The following is a 21,830-nucleotide window of genomic DNA, read 5'->3' as shown; positions in this document are numbered from 1 at the left end:
AGATGTTTCCTTGTGAATCAGTGATTTACTTCATGTGTGCTTCTTCTGTGTTGAGGAACCTACATGCAAATTAGGTCACCACTCTGCTCAACTTGATGGTTCAGTGAGGGTGATGCCTGTTGTTTTAATTCTCACTCCATCGCCTATTCTGTCTTCATTCTCTCCAGCTTCCTATGCTTTTCCAGCAAGGCTCAACAGGAAGAATACTTCACCTTTTAACTACAAACTCCAGCCTCAATGTTGAATTCATCAGTTTCAAATCATCATCCATTCTATACTTGTATCATATTTTTCCAGTATTCAGTTATTTCTTTCTGCTGGGAATTTTGGATTTAATTTGCCACCTATTAACATGTTTTCCAGACTAACATTTTAACAAATTATTTACTTGCCTTTACTGTCTTCTTCTAGCCGCTCTTGAGTCTCTCTTGCCCTCTGGCCTATTGTATGATCTATTTTTTTTTGTTCTCTTTGCTCCTCTATCCTTTTTGTGTTTACATCTCAAATGTTTCCCAGTTCTGATGGAAAGTTACCAGTATGAAATGTTTATTCTCTCTCCACAGTTGATGCCTGGGTATCTCCAGCATTTTGCACCATACTTCAGAATCCTAGTTTCTGAAGTATTTTGTGATTGAATTTTTGGGCAATGGAGCCATTCTCTTTGGCTCAATATGTCCAGCTGACCAAATTGCCCATTTGAGCTAATCCTGTTTGCTTGCACTTGGGGCATATCTCTCCAATCTTTTCTTAAAATATCTTTATTGAGTTTAATTAAAAAAGTACACACATATAGATCCAATACATACATTGGAATATAAGAAAATATAGATGATTTGTACATTCAAATAAATCCTTGATCATGCATAGTACAAATTGTGTTCACCCTTCCCAATCAAACCCATTAAATATTAAAAAAGGAAAAAGAATACCCCCACCCCCCCACCAAATCCTTTCCAATCCTGCCTTTCCATTCACTCCTCCTTTGGATACATCTTTTGTTACATGCTCCATTTTCACCCTTTCACCTTGTCCTTTTATTCCCTTTCATCATTTAATCTCTCCAGCGATCCAGTTTATCACATGCCACTCTCTGGTTCTTTCCCAACCTCATCAACTCTCTGCATTTTCAAATTATATCTAAATTGTTCCAGCTTCGTGAGAGGTCATTACATGAAATTTTAACTTTTCTTCTGATTCCATAGATGTTGCCCAATCTGCTGAGCACTTCTGCCATTATAGTCAGAGGCCCTTCGACCACCCATTACACTAATCGCTTCAACTCCATCTACAGTTTTCAAAGGCTAATTGATTTGCTGACTGCCATGCCTTTGGGACATGTGGGGAAACTGACAATATGTGAACTCCACGCAGATAGCACAGGAGGTCAGAGTTGAACCTGGGTGACTGGACTCAAGAAGCAGTGGCTTTACCAACTGCTGAATTTTTTTAGTTTGGATTGGAAGTAGGACTTGTCTTTGTGGATTAAAGTTGCTGCAATTTTGCAGGTAAATTATTACAAGCAAGAAATTGAACTGATGAAGAATAACTTTGAGAAAGAGAAGAAGTATGTAGAACAAAGCTTTAAAGTTGAGATCAGCGAACTGGAGGATGAACGGATAAGGAGAAGCCAGGAGATGAAGCAACTCCAGAAAGTAGTAAACGAGCTCCAAGTTCAGCAGCAAGGAGCAGAAGCCATACAGGCAATGATGATCGCCAAGCTGCTAGGAGGACAGGAAACCGCTAAAACAGCTATCCAGGAGGAGCTGAGCAGAAAACAGGAGGAGAACCCAAAGCTCCAAAAGAAAGACCTTGGAAAGGATGGAGAGATGTCAGCAGTGCTGGAGGCACAGATCGAAGCGAAGCTGATGCTGCAGAAGCATAAACTGGAGGAACTGTTTGAGCAGCAGAGGGCAAAGCAACAGCAGGCCTTTACTGAGGAGAGGTCAGAGATGGAGCAGCAACTGTTGAAGGAGAAGCTGCAACTGGAGGAGGAGTTGAACCTCCAGCATCAGAGGGAGCTGCAGCAACTGAGGTAGGTCTTGCCGAGCAATCTCACTTGCACCTGTCACCAGACAGAAGTGGGAGAGGTGGGAATGAAGCGTTTGATAACTTGCCTGCACAGGTGTAAGCTTGGCCTAAAGTGGAACAATTCTCACCTTTTTATCAGCGGCTCCTCAACTTCAGTTGCCAGGAGAGATTGGGTTTGTTTTCCCTGGAGAGAAGGAAGCTGAGAAGTGACACAATTGGAGTATGAGGCATGAGAGGCAACACGGTGGAGGGACATGAGAGCAAGTGTCTTTTTCCCATGGAAGATGCGTCTAAAACTAGAGGATGCAGGTTCAAGGCGAGAAGGTAGAGGTTTAAAGGGAATGTGAGGGATTGGCATTTCACACAGAGTAGTTAATATTTGGATGAGCTGCCAGAGGAAGTGATGGGAGGAGGAACAGTATCAATAGTTCTAAGGCATCTGGACAGGTACTTGAATGAGCAGGGTATTGTGGGATATGGAATTAGTGCAGGGAAGAGGGATTGGTGTAGGTGAACATGATTTTTGGCACAGCCACGTTGGGTGCAAGGTCTCTTTCTGTGTTACATACTTCAGTGCAGTGGATGCAGGTGTAAAGATACACTTTCATCACACAGTTCACAGCCAGCTCACAGAGTTGAACATGTGCCTCCTTTGTATAGATAGGGTGTTGTGGAGGACCCTACACCATGAATGTTGCAGTGGTTCAAGATGTTGGTTGTCTGCCACCTGATGAGCAAACAAGGGTGGGTAGTAAATAAAAGCTTCCCTGTGCTGAGAATGAATTAAAGAGAAACTATGCACAACATACAAACTCAGCAGGTCATGCAGCATAGGAAGTAAAAGGTAACCAATGTTTTGGGCCTGGGCCCTTTGTTTAGTGACCTGGTGAATTTTTCCAGTCAGCAACTGCAGACTTTCTTGTTCAGAGCTATCTTTCTCATGACAGGACTCGATCATAATTTATAATCTTGCATTTCGTACACCCTCCACCTATCCTTTCCTGTTTTCTGAGACTTATTTTTTTCCTTGTTTTCTTTCCACCTGTTTACCAGAATGATCCCTGGGGGGGGGGGGGGCTGTTGGATGAGGTGAGATGACATTGACTACGTCTTCATTCAATGGGTTTAGAGGATTGAGAGAAGATCTCATTGAAACATACACAATTCTGGATGGTATAAAAAAGGAGGCTTACAATTGCCAAACTTCAAAAATTATTATAGAGCCGCACAATTAAGGTACCTATCAGATTTTTATCAAACAAGGGAAAAACCAGACTGGACGAGATTAGAATTAGATAAAATAGGGGAAAAGATACCTGAACACATATTATATAAATGGGACGAAAAATTGATACAACATAGAACTTCTCCAGTATTACACCATCTCCTCAATATATGGAAGAAGATTCATGTAGAAAGAAATAAAACAAATTATCAATTACCAAAACTAATATTGACGCAAAATAAGCTACTCCCTTTTACAATAGACAACCTTTCCTTTAGAAAATGGGAAAAAAAAGGGATTAAAAGAATAGAAAATTGTTTTTCAGGAAGTAGATTCTTATCCTTTGAACAAATGAGAGATAAATACAATATAACTGGAGATACAGCGCTGGCATATTACCAACTGAGATCCTACTTGAAAGATAAATTAGGAAGCAATTTGAGTTTACCAGAGGGAAGTAACCTTGAATATGTGATTACAGATACAATGTTAATCAAAAGATTTATAACAAATATGTATATTAAACTGCAAGAAAAAGAGAATGAGGAAACAAATGGTAAAAGTAAACAAAAATGGGAACAAGATTTAAATATAAAGATAAAAAAGGAAACATGGGAGAAATTATGTTCTGGAACGATGAGAAATACAATAAATACGAGGCTGCGTATGATACAATATAATTGGTTACACAGACTATACATTACACCGCAAAAGTTAAATAAATGGGACCCAACAGTATCTGATAGATGTTTTCGATGTAAAAAAGAAAGGGGAACAACAATTCATGCAATCTGGACATGTGAGAGAGTAGAAAAATTTTGGGATGATCTCAATCAGATATTAAATAAAATAACAGAAAACAATATACCAAAGAATCCAGAGATCTTTCTCCTAAGTAACATAAAAAACAAAGAATTTGGAATTGATTTGGAGGATGCACAAAAAAGATTTGTTAAGATAGCCCTAGCCGTAGCAAAAAAATGTATTATGTCAACCTGGAAATTGGATGATAATTTGAAAATACAACAATGGTATATAGAAATGAATAAATGTATTCCATTAGAAAAAATAACATATAGTTTAAGAAATAATATTGAAATATTCGAACAAGTATGGGAGCCTTACATTAAATACAATAGCGAAAACCTACCGGGAACAAACATTACCTAAGTTGTTGGAAGGAGAAGAAAAGAAAAGAATGGACTCAGTAGAATTTCTGGTGTATTTTTGTTGAATGACAACATTGTCTGACTGACTTAATGCAACCTAGATTGTATACCTAAAATGGATGAGAGGGGGGGGTGGGGGGGTGGCTTGGGAGGAGGAAGGGGGGGGTGGGGAGAAAAAGTCACTGTATATGTGTGAAAATGAAAAAGTGTATATCATGGCTAACGTGTTTTATGGTGTGAAAAATAAAAAATTAAATTAAATAAAAAAAAAAGAAACATACACAATTCTGGCAGGGCAGAACAGACCAGCCAAGATGGCATTTGCCTGGCTGGCCCATCTAGAACAAAGGATCACAGTCTTATGATGGTGGATATAATAGATAGGACTGAGGTGAAGAGAAATGTCTTCACTGATGGTGAAGAACCTGTGGAATTCTCTACAACAAAAGGCAGTGGAAGCCAAGTTGCTGAATACATTTGAGGAGGTAGATAGATTTTGAGATCTAAAGGGCTTTAAGGGGTACTGGTTTGAGAGAGGAAGCCAGCTACAGTTGGTAGAACAGGCTCCAAGGGTCAAATAGCCCATTGATGTTCTCCGAGTTCTCCCTAATCTTTGCGATGACCACCAGGAGAATTTGGTGTCCAAACATCAATAACCAATCTCCCAGAGCAAGAGTGTCTCAGGTTTGATTTTTTTTTTGGCAGTTTCTCATTTGACTTTAGCCCTACTTATCGTGCGCCACCCAGCTTGTATGCCTGGAATCCAAGTTCAGTGCAGTGATTTGATCATTATCCTGCTGGGTTTTTTTTGTGGGGAAACTGATCATTTCATGTTGGCTCTAATTGTACTATCAAAAACGTATTTCTCTAACTGAATCGGCATTCCTTGGTTTGTCATGCTGATTCATTTAGAAAAGTACATTTTTTGGTCGTAAATGGTACTGATACCTGCAAGGGCTTTCTTAAGACCATGATCATGGAGTCCCCAAGAAACCATAGTAACTGGGTTGGAGTATTGTACCCAATATGGTTTCAATTAGTTTAATGAAAAGTGTTTAAATATCTTTAGGAAAGCAACACAGGATGAATTTAACCAGAGGCTAACACTTTGGGAGGTTGAGCGTGTTGCTTTCTCCGGAAAGAATCAGCTTGAGACTGCAGAGCTGATCCAGAGACACCAGCTAAAAGTGGAAGAGCTGACCAGTCAGCAGAGTCAGGAGAAGGACCAATGGACTTCCCAGGTTCAGGCCTTTTGCAACAAGGCAAACCTGAAACTGCAGGAGGAACAAGCTGCCATTTGTGCCACATTTGCAATGGAAAGGCAAGAGACGGAAAGGGCCACCAAGAAGAAGTTGAAAGCTTAAAGGGACGAATGAGAGAATTGCAACATGCAAATGGCTGTACAGATCGAACCCATCAGGAGAACTCAAGGTGTGGCCAAGGGGTCCACGTCCAACCCTCAACTAACAAAGAGCAGCTTTCTACGGAGCTAACGAGGAAAGATGAGGAGGAGGAAGTGCTGGGCTGGCAACAGTAAAGAGAGGAGCTGAAGCAAGTCGTGGGAAAGTCTGAGGAAAAGGAGCAGTTGCTTGAAAATGAGATGAGGAACCTGCGCACCTTGGTGATGAGGCTGGAAGCAGGGAATGAGGCTGAAAGGAAGTATAGGTTTGTCATAATAATTAATTTTGAGTCAATAATGACCACCTGCTACTGCTACTAATCACAAGAATTGAATCTGTTTCCTGCTCTGACAACTAACCTCACATTAATGATCAAAATCAAGCGTGCAAATTTTTTCTCTCTGCCACTAATAGAACTGGGTTCTTCATTTTTGGGCAGTGCAACTGATAGTGTATCACATTTCCGCAAGGTGTGCCTTTTCCGTGCAGTTGTTCTGTGTTGATTTACTTTAATGACATCCTAACTTTTCCATCTGTGCCCTGGACAATTTTATCCATTGCTCTTGCTAAGGATTAGAAGGCATAGAGGTTTTCCAGATTGTGAGTGAAAACTTTTCCTGTAAAAAGCAGGCTGTGTCCATTCAAAGAGGGAGTTTGAAGAGAATGTGTTGCAGTTTTACGACCAATGCCTGCTCAGACTTTGATATTTGATTATGTTCCTGCATCAGCTACTCTGCTGACCTCTGAAATTTTATTGATAATTTTGTTATTTTCAAGCCCCTTGCACCATCTGATCAACATCATCAGCCATCTTAGAACAGTGAAATTAATATTAGTGGAATAATGCATTCATGTGAAAGTCTTCTCTCCATTATTTTAAAGACAGCAGCTATCTTGCAAAATTAGGAAATAAATTTAGAATCATATTTAACAAGTAAGAAGCCATTTGGATCTTTAAAGGAGTTCTCTGCATTCTCTATTTCCATAGACCTCTATCTCCCTGTTAATTCTTTAGCTATGCATCTTTCACCTTTGTTTCTGGATAGTACCCATCTTAATGAAAGAAGCAGTTTATGTCTGTATGTTGTATCATACCTTTGAACAAAATTTGAATTGAATCTCCCTTCAAATTTAAGCGAACATTTTGATTTCCTTAGCCCCTCTTCGTACTTGTTTCTTTTTGACTCTGGTGTAGACAACATCTGTTATCCAGGGGAGTATTAATTTTGTCTATTTAAACAAAAGGGACTTCATCAGAAAGCATCAATGCACTTTGTTGCCATTAGCATGTAAAACATGCTAAAGGTAACAAATGGTGTTGGGATTATTGTACTTCACTGTGATCTAATGGAACTGGCGTTCTGATCTTGCTGTTGGAAAGCACCCTTCAAGCATAAAATAACTCTGATATGATTTCCAAGTGTCCAGAGATCGATTACCAGTTTGTAAGTGTTATATTGCAGTGATAGGTGATGATTGACATTTGGTTTCATTGACTTCAGCAGAGCTGAATTCTTGAGGCAGTGTTCAGTGCACAAATGCTGCTGTGTGACATATTGGAAGCTGCTTAACTGTGGTTGAAGTGCCTTTCACTTAATGACTTCTGGCCCCATGTTGTGATGGTTGATGCTGAGAGGGAGCTAGCAATAACTCCAATCTTGTTCTTGAAGTATTTCTTAAGGTTCTCTGGAGAATAGGACAATAGTTATTTAACAAGAATAATGTGTCCCTCAGATACAAGTCTGAAATGCTTGCTGAAGAAAACTCTTCCTTGAAAAGAAAGGTGGCCATGTTTCACCAGGATTTCCGGGATCTGGAAGGAAAAGTTAATGAACAAAGGTAAGAAGACTATGCATTAAGACTTTTATGAAGTGCCCAGATTTGTGATTGTGCTTGTAGATGGACTAAGACATTTTTGTCATGCACAGAAAGCAAGTGGCTTGGTTGAAAGACGAAAGAGAGTGCAGTCAAAGAGAATTCAAGGAACTTCAAAGCCAGGTAAGCATCTGAACTTCTGAGTGAATACAAAAAAAAGCTGGATCTTACACCAGAGCCAGATCCAATGGTGGCTCATCAACCAAAGCAATCACTCTGTTTCTCTCTCCAAAGATGTTGTTTGACCTGACCAGCATTTTCTATTTTTATCTTGGATTTTCAGCAATTTTTTTTTCTTTTCTGGGCTCTAATGGGTTGGTCTGAAATGTTTTGAAGTATCAGGTCTTTTACTTAGGCCTGGTTTCACTGTGGCAAACTTGTTGGTATGCCTTTTATTTTAAGAATGTTGATTGGTTATCATAGAATCAGAGACAAATAATATAGGAATTGAATTACAGCTTTTCTCACTTGCCTATTGCAGTGTATTTTTAATTCCATCTCCACCTATAAATTAAAAAAGACCCTTTTAACGACTGTGAGGAGGGAAATTAGGTGAACCAGTCCTGTTTGTACCTCTTGGGTTGTTTTTCTTGTGTTTAAAATTAATGCAGGCAGATGTTTAAACTAATAATGATAAAGAGACAGTTGTAAGAGTCCAAATACCTAAACATAGAAAGGAAGTCTGAAATACTTAAAAACAGCTAAAACTGAGAAATGACACTTCCTTCCATCTATTTCCTACTGGCTCATCCCTCCCCCTCTGCTCTTTATGCTGCCTATCCTCCCTCTCCACTTTCAATCCTGTAGCAGGGTCTTGTCCTGAAATGTTGATCATTCTTTTCCTCAGATGCTGCTTGACCCACTGAGTTCTTCCAGCAGATTATTCTTTTTTGCTCTAGATTCCAGCGTCTGAAGGTTCTCATGCTTCCAAAAATAGGAGTTTGTGGGAGAATATAAATCTAATGGAAACCCACCAGTGAAGTGTTTGCATTGACAAGTTTAGAAGCTCCTGGAAACAGCAGAGTAATACTAGTGGGAACAGATGTGTTGATACTGTTGTTGATGTTAACCTCAACAATCTGAAAGGGGAGAAATAAGTTGTTCAACTATTAGCTACTTCAGGGTGAAACTTTACCATATAATTATGGGACAATATTTCCTCCTATTGAGAACCAAACAGTAAATTGGGCTCTTTGAGAGGGGTTAATGCTGGTTGGAGTGCATAGGAATGCCTCAACTAGAATTAATTTGGAACCTTACTGTAAGTGTCTCTGATGTTTCAGTGCCCAGTCTGGTGTTGGAAAGTGGCCACTGTTGAAAAGCATTACTGTGTGTGGACAAGTGAAGCTAATTAAATATCTTGGTGTCATCTTGAACCTGAGACTCCAATATTAGCTTCCACCCCTGCAATCAGACCAAATTTTATAACCCACAACCTTTTTCAACCCAACTCTGAGAATTCCAGTATCTTCAGCATCTCCCTCTTCTGTTTATTATCCATGTGTAATTGTCTTCCTAAATTCTCAAATTAACTTTGTAACAACTTCACCACTTCCCTGATTCACTATTCTTCATTTAAATATAGGTTGGAGTGGACCTGGAAACAACTGAGTTGAAAGTCACCTCATTGAAATCTGTTATACAGCAAAATTGTTGACTCTTCTCTACATCCTTATTGCACACTCTAATACTGTATCGGTGTTCTTGTATTGTACCATCTGTTGTATGTAAGTGGGATAATTACAATGGCAGGACCATGCCCACGCCATGAACTGATATAGAGTGAACATTATTTTGTTTATTTTGTACATTTTTCCATGGTACAAGTTTCTGTGCTGTAGAGTTATTTTATTTTTAATTAAAATTCCAATTGTTCATCCTAAGGAGAAAATGAGTATTGACTCCTCCTTGCATAGTGTGACATTCACCTCATTGGAGGCATGAGAGACTGCAGATGCTGGAATTTCAAGTAAAACACAAATTACTAGAGATTCAGATGTGACTTGACCCACTGAATATCTCCAGCAGACTTTGTTTTTCCCTCTCCTGACTGATTGTATGTTCTCCTTGTTTGGAATAAACAGTATACAACTGAGATATCCCAACTCAGTACCAAGAACTTGCAGTTGAGCAATCAGAACTCCCAACTGAGTGTCAAGGTAGATGCCAATCAGAGCACTATCCAGCTGCTCAATGCAAGACTAGCAGAACTTGGCCAGCAGAGGGAAGAAATGGGCAAAGTTTCCAGACAGCTGCAAGAGACCTGTGGCAGCTTGGAAAAGGAGCGATTCCAGCAGCAATCCGCATGGGAAAGTGAGAAAGACCTCATGCAAAAGGAACTGCAGGCATTTCAGGGGAAGGTAGGGCATCTTTTTTCTTCTTGCCTGCGTGCCTATGTAACCAGCGGCTAATAACATGCATGAAGTACATATGAACCTATTGCAGATTATGTGAAATAGTGATGGTGGATTAGAGGCGAGTCTCCTTGGACGAAGAACAATCATGGTGAGTTGGTAACATGGGTAGAAAAACAGCATATGGAACTTAATTCTCATAGCTATGAAGTGATGCATTGGGGGAGGGATAATAAGAGTTATGATGTACACAGCAAGTTTTGGAACTCTTGGGAGTATTGAGGAACAGAGGGACTTCTGTGTACATGTACAAGAATGTCAGAGGCAATAATGCAGATGGGTAAGATGGTTAGAAGGCATATGGGATCTTGATCTTCATTGTATGTGAGAACAAGGACCTGATGGTGCACCTTTATAAAAGATTGGTTTAGTCATGCCTGACATATATGCAGTACTAGTCATCACATTGTAGAAACAGTGTGACTGTGTTGGAGAGAGTGCAGAGGAGATTCTCAAGATATAATATTTCAGTTACAAAGAGAGGCTGGCTTTGTTATCATTGTGGCTAAGGCTGAACCTTGCTATTCTAATAGAGGTATTTAGATGGTAAAATAAAATCACCTTTTAGAGTTATCCATTACCAGAGGACACATATCAGGTAAAATCTAGGAGATGTAAAAAAAAGACTCAAGATAAAATTGTTTTTGAAATCCAGAAAGCAATGCCTTATAACACTTGCTAAGTAATTGGACAAGTTCTTGAAATGTCAGGCAGAGAAGGCTACTGGTGGGTGTTGGAAACTGGGATTAGTACAGCTAGACACTGGATGGTTGGCATGAGCCTGTTTATGGGTTAAACAACTCTTTCTGATGGTTGCTGTGGCATCATGAGGAGACGAGGCCTGTATGTATTGCCCATCCCTAATCACCTTGAGAAGCTGGTGATGAGCTGCGTTCTTGAACAGCTGTAGACCTTCTGCTGAAAGTACTACTTAAGGATATCCTGACTTGCTTTAAAGTCTATTAATTACTCCCTGAAGCATATCCGCTGTTACAGTTTAGTGAATAGGCAGCACCCATTTTACATGACAAAATGACTAGATAGTGTTTTTATTGATGTTGATTAAAGAACAAATGTTGGGTAGGACATCAGAATCCTGTTCTCTTCCAAAATAAAATGCTGTGGGATCTATGAGTAAAAGTGAAAGTGCAAAGAAATCCATTTTAAGTAATCCCTATGCCATCGGTGCTCTGTGATTAGTAAGGGATTGCTTAAGGTGGTATGTGGGTGGAAAGAAAAAGGTTGAGAACCTCCAGCACAATCACACTGCATTAGACAGATAGGTTTTCTCAGTAAAGGATTAAAATTTCAGCTGAGGTTGAGTGTTTGTCTTTGACATGAGAAAATCCACTGGTAATTTCCTTGAATGCAAAGATCGTTTATGCGTGGATAACATTGCACTACTGTTGTCTTGTGCCTCCCCCTCCTGCCTTTTGTTTTGAATGAAAAATTCAGGGAGGGCATGAGGAAAGGAAGGGTCTTTGGAGGACCCCCTGTAGACACTAAACTTAACAGCTTAAACAGTAGAATGGACAGAACACCGCTGGTTTACGAATAACAAAATTCTGTGTTTTTAAACTCCTTTCTTCAGATAAAAAGCCTGGAATTGAGTTTGGAACAATCACATTCTGAGATGGACCATCTGAAATGTGAACTCCAAGAAAAACAGCAGGTTAACATGTCACTGATGCAAGAGTTGGGATCTATTATGAAATCTTTGCAGGAATCAAAGGACAAGGTAATGTGTACACTTGTTAGTTGGAGAGCTGATGCTCCAGGTGCATTTCTGGAGTGCTTTGAGTAGAAGAGAATCGGGATCTCTGCTATTTTTGGTGTACACATTTCAAAATTTGTGGATAGTTTGCGAATGTGGTAATGGAAAACATAGGACTGGAATTCAAGGATGATTGGGCAGTCTTGGTAGATGAAGCTTCCTGCAGAGAAGTGTGAGGTGATGTATTATAGTAGGGAGAAGAGAGAAAGACCATGTAGACCAAAGGATACACACACACACACACACACACACACACACACACACACACACACACATTGGTACAGGACCATCAAGAATTGGGTGCATAACTCTGTGACGGTGACTTCGCGTACAAAAAGAAGGTAATGATGGTTGTGGGATAAATAGTGGCAAAGAGCACAAAATCCACCTTCAAAAGAGAATGTAGAAAATATTGACCAGAATGATGACTAGCTATTTTAGCAAGAAAGTTAAACTGGATAAACTGAGGCTGTTCTCCTCAGAGTAAAAACAAGTTGAGGAGGACTTGAAATGATTGACAAAAAATCCTGGGTGACACAAAGATGAACTCCTTTGCACAGTAACTAGCTATGACTGAGAATGGATTGTCTGAAAGTGTGTTGTAGAAAGATTAAGTACTAGCTTTCACAACATTGCAGAAATGCTTAAAAAAGTTAAAAGAAAATTGCAGAACCGTGAAAAAAGTTGGTTTAATTGGATTGCTCTGGAGAGAGCCGACACATCTCATCAGGCTGAGTTTGATCTCCTGGTATGCTATTCTGCTTCTGTGTTACTTACACTGATGATGAGAGCTGCAGAGTTCCTTTGGATTTTTCTTGGATATACCTGCCAGAAGTATGATTTTTAAAGTATCTGATAGTTGAGTTGACTTGTATTTCATTGTCAGTTTAGAATGTTCAAATTGCTTCACCAAGAACCTCAGTCTGTGGAATTTCCTTTAAAATAGTTGGTTACAAGTCCAGAGTTGGGAAAACTTCTATTTTTATAGAGCAGTTTACTCCTTGTTAGTGCAAGCTCCTTTTGTGATAAAGAGAACTTGTAGAGTTTATGGCAAAGTAAGTGATTCGTTCCAAACTGAACATTGATAAGTGAGTATAAACAGAGCAACTGGGGTGTTAGATATGCAATCTATCTGATCTTTTAGGTTGTGTTTTGATGTATTTTCATCAACCAAATAATGGAATTAGTGATAAAATATGGATTATTATGGCATGCTTGGTTACTTTGGATCCAGTTTCCATCTTGGTAGTTACATCTGGACTCTTTCTCTTGTTCCTGGCTTTAGTCATAGAGTTTTACACCTCAGAAATAGGCCTTTTAGCCCATCTTGTCCATTCTGAGCAATTTGTTACCTCAGTTGGATCTATTATACTGCATTTAGCCCATATCCCTCTAAATCTTTTTCTATCCAATGCACCTGTTAAAAGTTACATTTGTACCTGCCTCTCCTATTTCCTTTTGCAGCATATTCCTTATTAAACCTTTCCCCTTTCATTTTAAACTTATGCCCTCTAGTTCTAGATTTCCCCTACCATGGTCAAAATGATTATCTTCTCTTTGCCCCTGCAATCAGTTTAGGATTATTTAGTAACACCAAATTTTGAAATGCTTTACTTTGACTTGATGTGTTTTAATGTGAGGTGATGTTCATCTGAAATTATTTCAATCTGTTCTCTCACAAATAGAACTGCTGTGGACACAATCTTGGTTTAGGAGTACAGGGTCCATCACTACAATGCTAAATCTAATATACCCAACTTCAAGGGAATTTGGATGTGTATTTAAAAATAAATCGTTCTTGTATATTATTAATACCCTGCAGAAGCTTTAATAATATGTTTACAGGTCAGACAAATGCATAGACTGGCAACTGAACTGGAGTTGATGAAAAAGGAGAATCAGACTTTGCAAAACAAACAAGTCATATTGGAAGCTAGCTTGACAGAGTCTCAGGACCAGGTATGTCACTGATGTTCCTATAAATCTATCTATTTTCCTTTTAACTGTTCACAAATAATATCAATAATATGGATATGGGAGCCAGTGTTAAAAATCTCAAAGTGGGACTGTCAGGAGGATGCAGAGAGGATTCAGGGGATATAAATAAGCTGAGTAAATGGGGGTAGAGTGTAAATTAAATATAACATGGAAAGATGTGAGGTCGAGAGGAGTCACGTGATGGAGTAGTGGCCGGACGGTGAACTCCAGCCCTCTCCAGAAAAGTCGGGAAAAACAAGAGAAAATACAAAGGCACAGAAATACAAGTTAAAGAAAAGTGAGTATAAAGGTGGAAAGAAGATGGAGACAAAAGAAGAAAAATCAAAATCAACGGTAAGAAGAGAGGAAGAGAAGACAACGGAGGAAAAAGGTGAAGGCCTTACCTGTCCGAAGAGGCCCGCTGTGGAGAGAGGAGCCCACTACCTCAGGTCGGTAGAAAAAGAACTACAACAATGGCTCACAGAGCCGAGTGCGATGCGCATGAAAAAAAACACACCGACGGGAGGGGGGACCAGCTGGGGAGTCGATCTCCACAGCCGGCAACGACAGCTGCAGAACACCTGCAGCAAGAAGAGACCACAGAAGACAATAGAAACAAGAAAGAAGAGGAGGAAAGGGCACCAAAGAAACAACAGATGGCCAACCCAGAGGAAGAAGAAGAGGAAGAATACAGTGAAATAGATAAAGGGAAAGGCAAGGTAAAGGATATACTTTCTCTTGTTAGAGGATACATGGAGTCATTTAAAGAATGGCAAACACAGGAATTCAATGATTTAAGAAGAAGAATAAACAACACAGAAGAGAAAGTGAATAAAATAGTTATGACCTTAACAGAAATGGGGAAAAAAATGGACAAGATGGAAGAACGGGCAATAGCAGCAGAAATGGAGGTAGAAGACTTAAAAAAGAAATTGGAGGAATCTAATAAAAAAACTAAAGAGACACAAGAACTACTAGCTCAAAAAATGGATATAATGGAAAATTATAACAGAAGAAATAACATAAAGATAGTGGGCCTTAAGGAAGATGAAGAAGGCAAGAATATGAGGGAGTTTATAAAAGAGTGGATCCCTAAGACCCTAGGATGTCCAGAACTACAGCAAGAAATGGAAATAGAAAGGGCACATAGAGCATTGGCCTCTAAACCACAACCACAACAAAAACCAAGATCTATTGTAGTAAAATTCTTAAGATATACTACAAGAGAAAAGGTACTGGAGAAGACAATGGAAAAAGTAAGAGAGGGCAACAAACCACTGGAGTATAAAGGGCAAAAAATCTTCATTTATCCAGATATAAGTTTTGAACTCCTAAAGAAGAGAAAAGAGTTCAATACAGCAAAGGCGATTTTATGGAAGAAAGGGTATAAATTTACACTGAAGCATCCTGCGGTATTGAAAATATTTATTCCAGGACAACAAAACAGACTGTTCTCGGATCCAGAAGAAGCACGAAAATTTGCAGAACAATTACAAAAATAGACTGAGGGATGAAGACGGGTAATGAGAGTAAAAATGATCACGATTGATATGTATGTGGGTAAAGACAAAAATAGACTGAGGGATGAAGACGGGTAATGAGGGTAAAAATGACCATGATTGATATGTATGCGGGTAAAGAGGTATAAGAGTGAATAGAGACAATGGGCATACGTGAAAGTATCTGTAATTAGAGGAAAACATAGATAGTATAGACAAGAATTAATAAGGGAAGGTAATGGAATAGAGAGAATAAGGAGGGAATTAAAAGAGTGACCTTTGTGACATATGAAAAGTGAAATCTTTTCTGGGGGGGGCTGGGTGGGGGAAAAGAGCGGTCACTGCAAAATCAGTTGACGCTTGCGAGTGGATTCGCAAATCCAAATGGAGAGGGGAGATGTGGTTGTCCGACAAGGGATAAAGGACAACTCAGGAGGGGAAGGGGAGATTGGGGATAAAGAAGATAGAAATAGGAGAATAAGGAAAATGTTGGATGTTGTAGGAATGTTGTCTGGTAAAGAGTTGAAAATAAGAAAACAGAAATGGAAAAGGAGGAAAGGTAATGATGGAAAAACGGAAAGAGAAGATAAACAAAATATAAAATGGCTACGCTGAACTATATGACTTTAAATATTAATGGAATACATAACCAAATTAAAAGGAAGAAACTACTAAATTTACTGAAAAAGGAAAAAATAGATATAGCATTTGTCCAAGAAACACACTTAACTGAATTGGAGCACAAGAAATTAAAGAGAGATTGGGTAGGACATGTAACAGCAGCATCGTATAATTCAAAAGCAAGAGGAGTGGCTATATTAATTAGCAAAAATGTGCCATTTAAAATAGAAGAGGAAATAATAGATCCAGCAGGGAGATATGTTATGATAAAATGTCAGATATATTCGGAGCTTTGGAATCTACTTAATATATATTCACCTAACGAAGAAGATCAAAAGTTTATGCAAGATATCTTTTTGAAGGTAGCTAATACGCAAGGGAACATACTAATAGGAGGGGATTTCAATCTGAATTTGGATCCAAATATGGATAAAACGGGGAAAAAAATTAACAGGAAGAACAAAGTAACCAAATTTATAATTAAATCAATGCAAGAAATGAAACTTGTGGACATATGGAGGAAACAAAACCCAAAAGAAAAGGAATACTTATACTACTCGACTAGACATAAAACATACTCAAGAATAGACCTATTTTTGTTATCAGCTAGTATGCAGGATAGAGTAAGAAAAACAGAATATAAAGCGAGAATGCTATCGGACCATTCACCCTTAATACTGACAGTAAAGCTAGAGGACATCCCTCCAAGAATGTATAGATGGAGATTAAACCCCATGCTACTAAAAAGACAGGATTTTAGAGAATTTATTGAAAAACAATTAAAAATGTACTTTGAAGTAAATACGGAATCAGTGGAAGATAGGTTTATACTATGGGACGCAATGAAAGCATTCATTAGAGGACAAATAATAAGTTATGCAACCAAGATGAAGAAGGACTATAATCAGGAAACAGAGCAGTTGGAAAGGGAAATAGTAAACATAGAAAAAAAATTAGCAATAAAGGAAGATACAACCAAAAGAAGAGAATTGGCGGATAAAAAAATAAAATATGAAACATTACAAACATATAAGGTGGAGAAGAATATAATGAAGACAAAACAGAAATATTATGAACTAGGTGAAAAAACACACAAAATCTTAGCATGGCAGCTTAAGACAGAGCAAACTAAGAAAATGGTATTGGCAACAAGGAAAAAAGACAAACAAATTACATATAATCCAAAAGAAATTAAGGAAAACTTCAGAGAATTCTATGAACAATTATACCGAACTGAAAACGAAGGGAAAGAAGGGAAAATAGATGAATTTTTGACTAAAATTGAACTACCAAAACTACAAATAGAGGAACAAAATAAATTAACAGAACCATTTGGAACAGTAGAAATACAAGAGATAATAAAAAAATTACCAAATAATAAGACACCAGGAGAGGATGGACTCCCAATAGAATTCTACAAAACATTTAAAGATCTATTAATACCGCCCCTCCTGGATGTAATCAACCAGATTGATGAGACACAAAACTTACCAGATTCATGTAAAACAGCAATAATTACAGTGATACTAAAACAAGGGAAAGATCCACTCTCACCAGCGTCATATAGACCAATATCTTTGCTAAACACAGATTATAAGATAATAGCTAAACTATTAGCAGAACAGGTACCGAAAATGGTAAATTTAGACCAAACTGGATTTATCAAAAAAAGACGCACAACAGACAATATTTGTAAATTTATTAACTTAATTCATGCACTAGAAGGAAATAAAGCACCTGCAGTAGCAGTTGCTTTAGACGCAGAGAAGGCCTTCGACAGAGTAGAATGGAATTACTTGTTCAAAGTATTGCAAAAATTCAGTTTACCGGAGAAGTATATTAATTGGATTAAAGCATTATATAAGGGACCGTTAGCGAAAGTGACAGTAAATGGACATGTATCAAAGCAATTTAACTTATGCAGGTCAACGCGGCAGGGATGCCCACTATCACCATTATTGTTTGCGCTAGCTATAGAACCACTAGCAGAATCGATAAGAATAGATAATAATATAAAAGGAATAAAAATAAAAGACAGGGAATATAAAATCAGTCTATTTGCGGATGATGTGATAGTGTACTTAACAGAACCAGAACTATCAATAAAAGAACTATATAAGAAATTGAAGGAATATGGAGAAGTGTCGGGATACAAGATAAACGTAAATAAAAGTGAAGCAATGCCTATGAATAACGCGGATTTCTCAAAATTTAAGAAGGAATCCCCATTCAGATGGCAAATGCAGGCAATAAGATACCTAGGTGTACAAATAAACAAAAATCTAGGCCAATTATATAAACTCAATTACAATCCACTAATGAAAAAATTACAGGACGATTTAGAGCATTGGAAAGAGCTACCACTAACACTGATAGGAAGGATAAACTGTATTAAAATGAACATTTTTCCAAGGATACTATACTTATTTCAGGCATTGCCAATACAACTGACAGAAAAATTCTTCAAAGAGTTAAAGAAAATAATAAGGAAATTTTTATGGAGAGGGGGGAAACCGAGGATAGCACTAGATAAATTAACAGAATGGTATAAACAAGGAGGCTTACAATTGCCAAACTTCAAAAATTATTATAGAGCCGCACAATTAAGGTACCTATCAGATTTTTATCAAACAAGGGAAAAACCAGACTGGACGAGATTAGAATTAGATAAAATAGGGGAAAAGATACCTGAACACATATTATATAAATGGGACGAAAAATTGGTACAACATAGAACTTCTCCAGTATTACACCATCTCCTCAATATATGGAAGAAGATTCATGTAGAAAGAAATAAAACAAATTATCAATTACCAAAACTAATATTGACGCCAAATAAGCTACTCCCTTTTACAATAGACAACCTTTCCTTTAGAAAATGGGAAAAAAAAGGGATTAAAAGAATAGAAAATTGTTTTTCAGGAAGTAGATTCTTATCCTTTGAACAAATGAGAGATAAGTACAATATAACTGGAGATACAGCGCTGGCATATTACCAACTGAGATCCTACTTGAAAGATAAATTAGGAAGCAATTTGAGTTTACCAGAGGGAAGTAACCTTGAATATGTGATTACAGATACAATGTTAATCAAAAGATTTATAACAAATATGTATATTAAACTGCAAGAAAAGGAGAATGAGGAAACAAATGGTAAAAGTAAACAAAAATGGGAACAAGATTTAAATATAAAGATAAAAAAGGAAACATGGGAGAAATTATGTTCTGGAACGATGAGAAATACAATAAATACGAGGCTGCGTATGATACAATATAATTGGTTACACAGACTATACATTACACCGCAAAAGTTAAATAAATGGGACCCAACAGTATCTGATAGATGTTTTCGATGTAAAAAAGAAAGGGGAACAACAATTCATGCAATCTGGACATGTGAGAGAGTAGAAAAATTTTGGGATGATCTCAATCAGATATTAAATAAAATAACAGAAAACAATATACCAAAGAATCCAGAGATCTTTCTCCTAAGTATCATAAAAAATAAAGAATTTGGAATTGACTTGGAAGATGCACAAAAAAGATTTGTTAAGATAGCCCTAGCTGTAGCAAAAAAATGTATTATGTCAACCTGGAAATTGGAAGATAATTTGAAAATACAACAATGGTATATAGAAATGAATAAATGTATTCCATTAGAAAAAATAACATATAGTTTAAGAAATAATATTGAAATATTCGAACAAGTATGGGAGCCTTACATTAAATACAATAGCGAAAACCTACCGGGGACAAACATTACCTAAGTTGATGGAAGGAGAAGGAAAGAAAAGAATGGACTCTGTAGAATTTCTGGTGTATTTTTGTTGAATGACAACATTGTCTGACTGAATTAATGCAACCTAGATTGTATACCTAAAATGGATGAGAGGGGGGGTGGGGGGGTGGCTTGGGAGGAGGGAGGGGTGGGGAGAAAAAGTCACTGTAAATGTGTGAAAAAGAAAAAGTGTATATCATGGCTATTGTGATTTATGGTGTGAAAAATAAAAAATTAAAAATAAAGAAAGATGTGAAGTCATCCACAGTGCTCAATAAAAGTATATTCTAATTTAAAGCAAGGACGGTAGTGTGGAGTGAGCCAGCATTGGATAACCAAGGAAATAAAGGAAGACGTCAAACTAAAAGCTTACACATACAAAGTTGCCAAGAGTAGTGGGAAACTGAAAGACTGGGAAAACTTTATAAAGAAACAACCACAGAGGAGTCGCATGATGGAGTAGTGGCCGGTAGGTGAATACCAGCCCTCTCCAGAAAAGAAGAAATAAAGTGAAGAAAATACAAAGTTCAAGAAATACAAAATATAACAAATAAAAGAAAGAAAATGGCACCCAAGAAGGAAAAAGTAAGAACAATGGGAAAAAAAGAAGAAAAGACACTGGAAGAGAAAGCAGAAAGAAACAGGGAGCCGTCGTGGAGAAGAGAGCCCAGTCTCCAAGGTTGGTGACGGCCCCACAGAGTCGCTACCCCCCCGACAGCTGGACTATAAAAATGGCTCTCTGAGCCAAAAAAAGTGTGCAGTGCGCTTACTAAGGAGAAGAAGAACACCAACAGGAGGGGGGCTCAGCTGAGGAGCGGGCAAACATAATGCGACCAGCTGACAGATGCCCAACACCAGGGCTCTCAGCTGGAAGAAGAGGAAAGTGACAGGAAAGGGAGTGAAAGGAAAGAAGAGGAGCAGCAGGAGGCCCAACAGATGAGTAGCCCAGAAGAAGAGGACCAACAGCAAGAGGCCAAAATGAGGAAAGTCAGAAGAGACACAGATAAAAGAAGAGAAAAAGACATAAACACAGCTACAGACACAGAAGAAGAAGAAGAAGACCAAGATCTGCACAGAGAAATAGTAAGTAAAATAGATGGACAGAATATAGATAAAGTTTTTTTTCAAGAACTAATGAGAGCATTAAAAGAATGGTTGACGTTAGAATTTAGTGAAATTAAAAGAGAAATGAAAAGTACAGAAGAAAAAGTGAATAGATTAGAGCTGGTCATGATAGAAATAGGGAAAAGATTAGAAAATGTGGAAAAACGAGAAATGGCTGTTGAAATGGAAGTGAATTACTTAAGAAGAAAATTGGAAGAAAGTGACAACAAAGAGTCACAAGAGTTGTTAGCTCAGAAAATTTATATGTTGGAAAATTATAGTAGGCGAAACAACATAAAAATAGTGGGCCTAAAGGAAGATGAAGAAGGCACAGATATGAAGGAATTTATAAAAGAATGGATCCCAAAGGTTCTGGGAATTTCAGAAATACAGGAAGGAATGGAAATAGAAAGGGCACACAGAACACTAGCTCCAAAACCACAGACACATCAAAAACCAAGATCTGTTTTAGTAACATTTTTGAGATATACAACAAGAGAAAATATACTGGAGCGGGCAAGGAATAAAATTAGAAAAGACAATAAACCACTGGAATACAAGGGTCAAAAAATATTTTTTACTCAAACGTAAGTTTTGAACTCTTAAAGAAGAGGAAGGAGTTTAATACAGCAAAATCGATCCTATGGAAAAAAGGTTATAAATTTATGTTAAGACATCCAGCTGTGCTTAAAATATTTATCCCTGGGAAGCAAAACAGACTGTTCTCAGATCCGGAGGAAGCACAAGAATTTGCAGAACACCTGCAGGACAGAAGGAGAGATGAAGAGTTGTAACAAGAATGAAGAATGGTGATAAAATATATATAAAGATGTAAAAATAATGTATATGCAAGAACTAAAGAAGGGAAAGAGAAGGGAAGAAAGGAAGTAAGGAGGAAAAAAAAGAGGGTGAACTTTGTTATATGTGTAAAAAAAAAAAAAAAAGTGCTTTCTGGGGGGGGTTGGG

The 21,830-nt window shown here is 37.9% G+C and overlaps 1 protein-coding gene across 4 annotated transcripts in view; it reads left to right on the top strand.

Annotated features, from left to right (window-relative positions):
- ninl (ninein-like) overlaps window positions 1-21,830 on the top strand; it is a 142,606-nt gene that overhangs the window by 105,682 nt on the left and 15,094 nt on the right. For all 4 annotated transcript variants that reach the window (XM_069931897.1, XM_069931894.1, XM_069931895.1 and 1 more), the window contains 6 exons: window positions 1,506-2,032; window positions 7,557-7,661; window positions 7,751-7,820; window positions 9,782-10,057; window positions 11,703-11,849; window positions 13,731-13,844. In XM_069931897.1, coding sequence (XP_069787998.1) covers window positions 1,506-2,032; window positions 7,557-7,661; window positions 7,751-7,820; window positions 9,782-10,057; window positions 11,703-11,849; window positions 13,731-13,844 — 1,239 coding nt within the window. The remainder of the gene's footprint in view (window positions 1-1,505; window positions 2,033-7,556; window positions 7,662-7,750; window positions 7,821-9,781; window positions 10,058-11,702; window positions 11,850-13,730; window positions 13,845-21,830) is intronic.

Source organism: Narcine bancroftii, chromosome 4 (assembly GCF_036971445.1).
Source record: "Narcine bancroftii isolate sNarBan1 chromosome 4, sNarBan1.hap1, whole genome shotgun sequence".
Taxonomy (NCBI): domain Eukaryota; kingdom Metazoa; phylum Chordata; class Chondrichthyes; order Torpediniformes; family Narcinidae; genus Narcine; species Narcine bancroftii.
Note: the sequence above shows the minus strand (reverse complement) of the source record. Positions and strands in the feature narration are given on the sequence as shown.